Source organism: Amblyraja radiata, chromosome 19, assembly GCF_010909765.2.
Source record: "Amblyraja radiata isolate CabotCenter1 chromosome 19, sAmbRad1.1.pri, whole genome shotgun sequence".
Classification (NCBI taxonomy): domain Eukaryota; kingdom Metazoa; phylum Chordata; class Chondrichthyes; order Rajiformes; family Rajidae; genus Amblyraja; species Amblyraja radiata.
In genome coordinates this window covers 45,781,709-45,793,240 of record NC_045974.1, presented here as the reverse complement: position 1 = coordinate 45,793,240, position 11,532 = coordinate 45,781,709, and the positions used below count along the sequence as shown (strand labels likewise).

The 11,532-nt window shown below is 47.8% G+C and overlaps 1 protein-coding gene across 1 annotated transcript; it reads right to left on the bottom strand.

Moving 5' to 3' along the window:
* Window positions 1-7,656: 7,656 nt before the first annotated feature.
* LOC116984201 (tripartite motif-containing protein 10-like) lies at window positions 7,657-10,916 on the bottom strand. The gene is made up of 4 exons (XM_033038345.1): window positions 10,495-10,916; window positions 10,309-10,404; window positions 8,771-8,820; window positions 7,657-7,843 (listed from the first exon to the last, which is right to left on the bottom strand). Exons 1-4 carry the CDS (start codon window positions 10,582-10,584, stop codon window positions 7,657-7,659), a joined length of 423 nt encoding a protein of 140 aa, XP_032894236.1. The 5' UTR covers window positions 10,585-10,916.
* Window positions 10,917-11,532: the final 616 nt, after the last annotated feature.

Here is an 11,532-nt window from a genome sequence, read left to right as displayed (position 1 = left end):
CAGCTTGTCTGGCAAAATGCCTCATCGCCAGAACTCACCAACAAACACCAAGACCTGGCTTGGCTGGCGGTGAGGGGAGCCCTCCCAGTCAGATCCTTCATGCACCGTCGGAACCTAACTACAAGCACACGCTGCCCTCGGGACGGCTGCTATGGAGCGGATACGATTGCCTACCTCTTTGCAGAGTGTGGATTTGCAAAAAGAGTCTGGAGAGGTATGCAAGGGTCCCTGGAATGCTTTATCCCGAACAGCTCCGTCACAGAGGACTATGTGATTTACGGACTGTTCCCAGGGACACATTCAGAGACTGACATCGGGTGCCGCTGGAAGGACATGAACTCGGTGAAAGACGCTCTTTGGTCTGCCCGAGCGTTGTTCACCACCCAGCAGAGCGAGATGTCCGTCAGGGAATGTTGACGAATGGCTCGCTGCAGACTGCAGGAGTACGTGCTGAGGGACGCACTGAAGCTCGGTGCAGCCAACGCCAAGGCTCGGTGGAGGAGGACCACAGTCCAGTGTCCTTCCGCTGCTGGACATGGGGGCACGGTATGGTGGAGACGCCCCTCAAAACAAGGGAATGTATCCCACGCCAGGGGGCCACATGAGTGGCATGGGTGGGGGACAGACTTGAGAAATGTATAGACTGTATTGAACAATTTGTAGAGCCTCCAAAAATGGCGGATTAATTTTTTCGCACGGTTCATGTATGTATATATTTATTATTTGAATAAAGTCTATTATGAAATTTAAAACAATAATTTTTGATTGTGTCATTGGAGTTTTCAGCAAAGATTCTATAGGATCCTATTGGATCTCCCCCTTCTCCCTCCACTTCTCTGTCCTCTCCCTTCTTTCCCCTTCTCTCCCTCCCGCCACTCTCTCTAAAGGACTTACAGTGCTCTGTGGCAGCCGTTTACCTTCCTCTTCATCGCGCAGACAACGGTCCTCCGGTGTCCCTGGCCCCCACCTTCGCGATGTGTTTGTGTGTGTGTGTGTGCGTGTGAGTGCGGTCGGTAGCAAAGATCCTCTCGGATCTTTGGTCAGTAGATGCAGCTCACGCTTCGGTCGAGGCTTTCCAGGTGAGTGACCAAAACATCTGGCGACTCATGAAAACCTTGGGTGGGGCGCAAGGGGCGCAACCAGAGATTTCCGTTCAGGGTTCCTAAGTGGGACAGGGGAGGGATGGGACGTGGCCAGCTTGGAGGAGTAAGGGGAATGGGAGGTAGCCAGCTTGGAGGATTAACGAATGGGGGTACTCACCTAGGGGGGTACCAGATGGGATGTAGCCAGCTTGGGTGATAAGGTATGGAGGTGGCCAGTCTGGGGGGTAATGAGAGATAGGAGATCGCCAGCTTGGGGGACAAAGGAATGGGAGGTAGGCAACTTGGGGGAGTAAGGAAAATCAGACGACAACAGCTTGGGGGAGTAAGGAGAATCGGAGGTCGCCAGCTTAGGGGACAAAGGAATGGGAGGTAGGCAACTTGGGGGAGTAAGGAAAATCAGACGACAACAGCTTGGGGGAGTAAGGAGAATCGGAGGTCGCCAGCTTAGGGGAGTAAGGAATGAGAGGTAGGCAGCTTGGGGGTGTAAGGGGAATGGGAGGTAGGCAGCTTGGGGTAGTAAGGAATGGGAGGTAAGGGAACTTGGGGGAGCAAGGGGAATTGGAGGTAGCCAGCCTGGGGGTGTAAGTTTATTGTTCTGCACATCGACCGGGAGGTGATGACATCGCCCGTTCACATGCAGCCGCCAGAACAAACAGTGTACATACAGTGTTCAAAAGGGAACTGCAGATGCTGGAATATAGAAGGTACACAAAATTGCTGGAGGAACTCAGCGGGTGCAGCAGCATCTATGGAGCGAAGGAAATAGGCGACGTTTCGGGCCGAAACCCTTCTTCAGACTGTAGAAGGGTTTCGGCCCGAAACGTCGCCTATTTCCTTCGCTCCATAGATGCTGCTGCACCCGCTGAGTTCCTCCAGCAATTTTGTGTACCTTTTAGTGTACATACAGTGATGACAAACGCAATAAATGTAATATCCAGTGCAGAACAGTGCAATATTGTGTTGCAGAAAGCCCGAGGTAGCACGGACGCGAGGGGCCGAAGGGCCCGTCTCCGTGCAGATCGATCGCCGTCGCTGTCCGTGTGGAGTTTGCACGCTTCCCCCTCCGTGGTGGACCGGACGCGGGTCCGGGCAGGGGAGACGAGCTCAGTCTTGCAAGCCTCAATCCAAGCTCAGCCTTCCTCCCGCGCTTCGTAGCCCCGACGTGTCGAGTGCTGCTGCCTTCCTCCATGGACAACTGAGGGGAAAAACACAGAAGAAACCTCTTCCAACCCCCCGAATCCCTCAGGGAATGCCCCTGTCCTGTCTTTGAAATCAAGCTGTCACAATTGTGCACGATCACTCAGCATTATCCTTTTTTAAAACATATACTAGACCAAGTAGGACACGTTGTGTCCCATCCCCTCAACACGCGGTTGTGGCATCACACACACACGCGGACAGGGGGGTGACAGACAAGGGGGGAGAGAGGGAGGGAAAGAGGGAGGAGAGAAGAGAGGAGGGGGAGAGAGAGGAGGGGAAGAGAGGATGCGGGAGAGGATGGGCTTGGGAGAGGAGGAGGGGGAGAGAAGATGGGGACGTGAGAAGATGGTAAAGAGGAGGGGGGTAGAGGTAGGGTGGGAGAGGATCGCACCTCCAGACTCAGGAACAGCTTCATCCCCAGAGCTATAGCTGCTCTGAACCGGCCATGCTGAATGCCCCCCATGAACTGGCTACCTCGGATGGTCACGTCGCACATCGACCCGGCACAGACCTATTTGCACTTTAGACTGTTTTACTATTTTACTGTTCTTTTCTATTGTTGATTGATGATGCATGTGAACCAATCACACATAACCCAGCATCACTAACTCCACTCCACTATAACACATACTAACACTCGTTCCCGGCACTGCCAGTTTGAGCAGCTAGGATGCACTGACAACCTGTTGTCCTCAACGCTGTAAATTTTAGTGCTAATTAAAGATGTGTTTAAATCATACACGGTGTCTGGTAATCTTTACATGGTGTCAGAAGTGGGATACGAACCCACGCCTCCAGTCGGAGACCAGAAATTTTGCCCACTCCATCCCATGAAGACCGTCGAGGATGTTGCGGCAAAGGTCGGAATGGCCACCCTATTTTCTGTCCTCGGTGCAAAGAACTCTTTCTGGCAGATACCGCTGGACAAGAAGTCATCAAACCTCACCACATTTGCCACCCCATTCGGCAGATATAAGTTTCTGAGAATGCCATTCGGAATCAACTCCGCCAGTGAAGTCTTCCAGAAACTATGTAGCAATTATTCGAGGACCTACCTTGTGCTATAATTGTCGACGATATCCTCGTGCATGGCAAAGACACAGCGGAACACGATCACAATCTCAGGCCCATCTTGGAGCACGCTGGCAAGATCAACCGCAAGCTCAATCCTGACAAGTGCAAGTTCATGGTTCCAGAGGTCTCCTACGTCGGCCAAATCTTCACTCCTGATGGACTCAAACCCGATCCGAAGAAAGCTACTGCCATCACAGAAATGCCTGCCCCTACAGACGTGACAGGCCTGCAACGTTTTCTGGGCATGGTAAACTATCTAGGAAAGTTCATACCGAACCTCAGTGAATTAAGCTCCACACTGCGGCAGCTACCAAAAAGGACACTGCATGGTCATGGTTCCCGCAACATTAGGCTGCCTTTGATGTTTTAAAATCCAAACTGACCAGTGCAACCGACCCTGACTTTTTTCGACGTGAAACGTCCGGTGACGATCACCTGCGATGCCTCGAAATTCGGGCTCGGCGCAGCCTGCTTGCAACCATCTGATGATGGCACCTGTCACGTATGCCTCTCGCACCATGACCGACACGGAGCAGCACTACGCGCAAATCGAAAAGGAACTGCTGGCTGTCGTCTTTGCCTGCTCCAAATTCCACGACTCCGTCCTTGGCAACACTTTCACGGTCGAGACGAACCACCAACCGCTGGTAACAATCCTGAACAAGCTCCTCCATGCCGCGCCAACTCGCTTGCAGCGCAAGAAAGCAAATGGTATGTTAGCATTCATAAGAAAGCAAATGGTATGTTAGCATTCATATGAAAGCAAATGGTATGTTAGCACTCATAGCAAAACGATTTGAGTATAAGAGCAGGGGGGTTCTACTGCAGTTGTACAGGGTCTTGGTGAGACCACACCTGGAGTATTGCGTACAGTTTTGGTCTCCTAATCTGAGGAAATACATTCTTGCCATAGAACGAGTACAGAGAAGGTTCCCCAGACTGATTCCTGGGATGGCACGACTTTCATATGAAGAAAGACTGGATAGACTCGGCTTGTACACGCTAGAATTCAGAAGATTGATGGGGGATCTTATAGAAACTTACAAAATTCTTAAGAGGTTGGACAGGCTCGATGCAGGAAGATTATTCCCGATGTTGGGGAAGTCCAGAACTAGGGGTCACAGTTTAAGGATAAGAGGGAAGTCATTTAGGACCGAGATGAGAAAATCATTTTTTACACAGAGTGGTGAATCTGTGGAATTCTCTGCCACAGAAGGTAGTTGAGGCCAGTTCATTGACTATATTTAAGATGGAGTTAGATGTGGCCCTTGTGGCTAAACGGATCAGGGGGTATGGAGAGAAGGCAGGGATGGGACACTGAGTTGGATGATCAGCCATGATCATATCGAATGGCTGTGTGGCTCGAAGGGCCGAATGGCCTACTTCTGCACCTATCTTCTATGTTTCTATGTTTCTATGCTGCAGCTGCAGCGGTACGACTTCACCATTACCTACAAAAAGGGTAAGGACATGCATGTCGCTGACACTCTCTCTCGTGCACCTCGGGCATCTTGCGAACAACACTCCCATGAACAGGAAGATTTCACGGTCCTCGGTGTCGACCTCGTCTCCAGTAAGCAACTGCGCACCCTGGCCGCGCACACTGCCACTGACTAAACACTTCAAACCCTCTCCTCCATCATCAAAACAGGCTGGCCTGACAAACAATCCGACACGCCGACAGAGGTACAGCCGTTCTTCTTGGTACGTGATGATCTGGTGGTTCAGGATGGTGTTGTGGTTAAGGATCACAAGGTGGTGATACCCTCATCGCTACGAGACGAATACTTCAAAGAGGCAAACAGCTGTTGAAGGAGTGCAGCGTATGTTCAACAGGTTAATTCCCGGGAAGGCGGGACTGACATATGCTGAGTGACTTCGGGCAGAGCCATAGTGACTCCATTGTCCGAGGAGCGGACTGGATGGTCTGTTGCCTCCCTGGTGCCAGGGTTCAAGTTATCACAAACCGAATTCAGAACATCCTCGAGAGAGAAGAACTGTCTCCAGTAGTTGTGCACATAGGCACGTGGCACAAACGACATCAGAAAGAAGAGGAAGGAGGTTCTCCAACATGATTTCAGAGAGTTGGGAAGAAGACTGAAATGCCGGACTTCTAGGGTGGATATCTCTGGATTGTATTCACTGGAGTTTAGAAGGATGAGGGGGAATCTTATAGAAACATATAAAATTGTGATAACGTCTTCTCCCCATAACATTATAATGGGACTGGACAAGCTAGATGCAGGAAACATTTTCCCAATGTTGGGCGAGTCCAGAACCAGGGACCACAATCTTAGAATAAAGGGGAGGTCATTTAAGACTGAGGTGAGAAAAAACGTTTTCACCCAGAGAGTTGTGAATTTATGGAATTCCCTGCCACAGAGGGCAGTGGAGGCCAAGTCACTGGATGGATTTAAGAGAGAGTTAGATAGAGATCTAGGGATTAGGGAGTCAAGGGATATGGGGAGAAGGCAGGGACGGGTTATTGATTGGGGACGATCAGCCATGATCACAATGAATGGCGGTGCTGGCTCGAAGGGCCGAATGGCCTCCTACTGCACCTATTGTCTATGTTTCTATGTTTCTAAGTCTGCAAAATAGTACAGCACAGGAACAGATGCTTCGGTCTACAGTGTTTGTGCTCAACATCATATTCGGTTAAGCCATATTCCTCTACCAGCACGTAATACACTCCAATCCGCGTGCATGTCTAAAAGGCTCTAAACTATCACTCTCGAATCTGCTTCGTCAAACCGCGTGCAGCGCGTTCCAGGCTCCCAACAGGTCAAGTGTACAATACATGCCGGCACTTCTCATTTTTTGTTCTGTCCTCACCTTCAACCAGAAACTAGAGTCCTTGCGATTTCTATCCTGGGAATGGTTTCTGATCGTAAACCTATCTATGTTTCTCGTTATTTTGTTTCTACGTTCTCCACGTGACGGCCTGGGTTTTCTCCGGCTGCTCAGGTTTCCTTCCACATTGCAAAGATGTACATGTTTGTAAGTTATTTGGATAATAGGTAAAATTGCAAATTGTCCCAAATATGTAGGATAGTGATAGTATACGCTGATCGATGGCCGACTCGGTCTCTGTGGGCGGAATGGCCTGTTTCCGCTCTATATCTCCGAAGTCCAAATTCTAAAGAGGGGAGATATGAAAAGGGAGATGTTTTAGGGTAATGTATTAATATGAATGGAGGGATAGAAGGTGGTGGGTGTCTGGGACGCGCTGCCAGATGAAGTAATCGAGGTAGGTTAAAAAAACAGCATTTAAAATAGATAGAATATTCACCCAGAGTGTTGTGAATCTGTGGAATTCTCTGCTACATAAGGCAGTGGAGGTCGATTCACTGGATGTATTCAGGAGAGAGTAGATTTAGCTCTTCGGACTAACGGAATCAAGGGATATGGGGAGAAAGCAGGAATGGGATACTGATTTTGGATGATCAGCCATGATCATATTGAATGGCGGTGCTGGCTCGAAAGGCCGAATGGTAAATGGTAGGGAATTGAAGAATGCAGGTGAACCGAGGGATCTGGGAATAACTGTGCACAGTTCCCTGAAAGTGGAATCTCATGTAGATAGGGTGGTAAAGAAAGCTTTTGGTGTGCTGGCCTTTATAAATCAGAGCATTGAGTATAGAAATTGGGATGTAATGTTAAAATTGTACAAGGCATTGGTGAGGCCAATTCTGGAGTATGGGGTACAATTTTGGTCGCCTAATTATAGGAAGGATGTCAACAAAATAGAGAGAGTACAGAGGAGATTTACTAGAATGTTGCCTGGGTTTCAGCAACTAAGTTACAGAGAAAGGTTGAACAAGTTAGGGCTTTATTCTTTGGAGCGCAGAAGGTTAAGGGGGGACTTGATAGAGGTCTTTAAAATGATGAGAGGGATAGACAGAGTTGACGTGGATAAGCTTTCCCCACTGAGAGTAGGGAAGTTTCAAACAAGGGGACATGACTTGAGAATTAAGGGACAGAAGTTTAGGGGTATGAGTGGGAACTTCTTTACTCAGAGAGTGGTAGCTGTGGGAATGAGCTTCCAGTGAAGGTGGTGGAGGGAGGTTTGTTTTTATCATTTAAAAATAAATTGGATAGTTATATGGACGGGAAAGGAATGGAGGGTTATGGTCTGAGCGCAGGTATATGGGACTAGGGGAGAATACGTGTTCGGCACGGACTAGAAGGGTCGAGGTGGCCTGTTTTCGTGCTGTAATTGTTATATGGTTATATGGTTATTATATATGGCCTACTCCTGCACCTATTTTCTATGTTTCTATCTTGCCACGATTTGAGCCATCCGACAACAGGGATCTGTTTGCGGGTACGAGGTATCAGTTTTACCTCGTTTGATGATATCAGATGTTTCTCTCAATGCCATTTTGTGGAAAAAAGTGAGAGCAAACTTTTCAATGGGTAACGCACCATCTACCAGCAACATTGGTTTAGCTTCATCAATAACCCTGCAAATATTTAACAGCTGGTTAGAAACTGAGCATTAGCTGTTTTTTTGAGTTGTACTATAAAAACATACATTGTTTCAGTCAAAAGCATGTCTTACCTCCTCTTGCGACCAGCATGTTCCTGAAATAAATAATTCACAAATCTAAATGGACTGAGATGGATTATGATTCCGACGGCGGATATTTCACCAAATTGCGACAAAAAACCCTCTGATAATTCCCATTTCCCAACTTTGCCGCTCTCACACAGACAGAAAGTGGATATTGCCGAAGGAATGTCGATGCGAATAACTGCGAGTATGCAACTTACGAGTAAGACCGGGCAGGCCGTGGGATTTTATCTGGAGAAGATGTCAGATATAATAGGATGGAATATTTTAAGGGCAGCGGTGGATTTAAATTGATGGGGGTTGGAAATATTATCACTACTTGTGGGGAAAAGAAAGATAAATCCTGGAATGTATGATGGCCTTTAATAAATTCCACAAGAAATGTAGTAAAGAGAACGTGGAACTCACAGGGTGGCCTGAAGGCAATACTGCAGATAAATTTAAGTTGAAGTGGAATAAATACGTGAATGTTAAGAATAAATTCCTGGAATTTAGGGCATTATTGTCGGATGTGGTGAGTAGATGGAACAGACGGAACATTGACCCAGAACTGGTAAATGCAGCATTTATTTCAGGAATTTAGCCCACCATTTTGTGACGGTGCACTTTCACTTCGCCAAACTGTAGTGTAACCCCTCACCTTCAGAAATATCACGCCGTCCTTGAGGTCTATCTGTTCCTGTAACTTTGAGAGTTCTTCCTGAATGGAATTTAAACTCTCTTGAATCTCTTGAAGATTTTTCTCCATTGTTTTTACAATCTTCGCCTCTTCTTCCCGGATATCTCCGACTGCTCTTTCTCAGTGAGAATCTGGTGCAGGTCAGCGAACTGGGATGTGGTCTGTGACTGAAGGTTGTGTGACGCTTCCTGTCAGATGAAAGATGAGAATCAATATATTGTGTCATTCTGCTGTGTTTCCTCATGACGGGGAAGGTGACATTTGGCTCATTAATGTCGAGTTCTGGAGTGCAGAAATATGCCATTCGGACCAACATGCACATGCTGGGCTCTGTACGTATATCTACATTAATCCCATTTACATGTATTCAATCCGTAGTTTTTATTACCTTGGCAATTCAAGAGATCGTCTTGATAATTCTGAAATATTTGGAGAAATTAACGTACAATCACCTCATTTCCATTTCCCCAGTACAATTCCCTGCAACCTATTCCATTTTGCGTGTCCATTAACCCTCCGTGGACAGAACCAGGTCACCTAGCAGACAGCAGCACCACTTAGAATGATAGATTTCATAGAGTCATACAGCAAGGGGTGTTAGATACCGACCAAGACGCCCCATCTGCGCTGTTTCCACTTGTCCGCATTTGGCCCAGACAGTTCCAAAACATTTCTCTCCACGAATCTGTTCGAATCTATATTGCTAAAAGTCTGATGTTCACCGTTTTTGGCCCACTGTGGTGCGATTTCCGAGAGAACGCCGCCACCTACGGCAGTCATTTTTGGACAACTCGCTCAGAGACCCCCTCCACCTTCCTGGACCAGAGAATTTTACCCATCGATGAAAAATCAGAGAGATATTAATGTTTTTTTTTAAATCCACATTCTCTCTGCTGGCGGCAGGGGGGAGGGACTATAAAACCCGGAAGTGTCGTGCCTCAGTCAGTTTCTGCCAGACTCAGGAAGTGAGAGGGTCACGGCTCTCTGAGCTGCGAATAACACTGAACGACCGTCTACTCCACGGTGAGTCCCCTCGATGCGGCTGTAAAGTGGCTGCAGCCCAATTGTTTGCCGCGCCTTCTTAAAAAAGTTTGTGTTCACAAAATTAATTTTGGTTGTCAGGTGTGGCTGCAGACCAATTGTTTCCCTCGCCTTTTTTTTAAAGTTTGTGTTCACAAAATGAATTTTGGTTGTCAGGTGGCTGCATCCCAATTGTTTTCCTCGCCTTGGCTTTTAAAATCGTTGCATCAGTTGGCTGCCAGCCCAAGAATCCTTTCGGCCCACAATATCTATACTAGCCCTCTGGAAACCAGTACCTTCGGCCCGCAACACCCATACTAGCTCACTAGCGCAACAGACCGCCCCCCCCCCCCCCCACTGGCGAGCAATATTGGAATTGGTGGAGAGGTGGAATATTGCGTTGGTGACCGTGTGATGCTGGGACCCAACGGTAAAATACTGACCTCTAACGTATCATTCCATTTCATGATATTATACACCTGCCACAGACCATTCTTCAGACTGCTGTGCTCCAGGGAGTAAAGTCCTTGGCTGCTCAACCGCTCCCAAGATCTCGGGTCCTCGACTACTGAGCTCTATAGAGGTGCCCACTTATTACACGCGTCACAGGGATCAAATCTACACAAAATAGTTACATGGATAGTACAAAGCCTCACCAGAACAACAGAAATCTTCTCTTTCTGTTCCTGCTCCATTTGCTCGATCTCTGATTTCTTTTTTGTCAGAGATTCAAAGGAAGATTTCACCTGTTCCTGGAGTTGGGTTTCAGATCAGAGAAGAAAAATGTCAGAAAGTAAACAAAACATGACACAATGATGTGATCAATATCGGTTTGCTTTTACCTTGTAGATTTCAACAGCTTCTTCTATCGGTATGAAGCTGTGAGACTTGTGTTCCCGCGCATCTCGACAGATCAGACAAATCACTTTCATGTGTTTCACAAAACAGCTTCAGTTCTTCCTGATGTTTCTCGCAGTGATGTTCACTTTTCTTCTCTTTGAGATTCAGGCTCAGCGTTCGAGCTTTCTCAGACAGTCTAATCAAGGCCCGATTTACTTTGAGGGTGCGGTCCACAAACGCCTCTCTACATTCCGGGCAGGAGTTTCTCGCTTCCCTGTCCCAACTCTGTGTGACAGAGGAGCGGCAGAAGTTGTGCCCGCACTCCAGTGACACTGGATCGGTGAAGAAATCCAGGCAGATGGGACAAACTACCTCCTCGTTTAAACTCTCGACTTGGTATTTCGAAGCCATTTTAAATCCGCCACTTTCTGGTTCAAAGGTACACAAAGGTAATTTTTGTGTACCTTCGATTTCCCAGCACCTGCAGTTCCTTCTTGAACACTGCCTGGTTCAAAATGTTTTCGCTGACGTGGAGCTGCTGAATATGGGCGGTCACGTGACCGCCATGGTGGCGCAGCGGCAGAGTTGCTGCCTTGCAGCCAATGCAGCGCATCATAGACCCGGGTTCGATGTTGACGACGGGTGCTGTCTCCCCGTGATCCCCGTGATGTGCGTGGGTTTTCTCAGAGATCGGTTTCCACCCACATTCAAATTTTTGGTAAATGTAAAAACTTGGCTTGGTAAATGTAAAGAATGTCCCTAGTTGGTGTAGGGTAGTGTTAATGTGTGTGCGATCAACGATCCCCGCATATTAACGGTAGACAAACGTGCTGGAGAAACTCAGCGGATGCGGTAGCATCTATAGATGGAATAGGTGACGGGTCGAGACCCTTCGTCAGGCTGAATATTAACGCTATCCTACACCATCGAGTGGCAATTGTACAAATACACCAAGCCAATTAACCTACATACTGCACATCTTTGGAGTGTGGGAGGAACCCGAAGATCTCGGAGAAAACCCACGCCATCTCGGAGAAAAC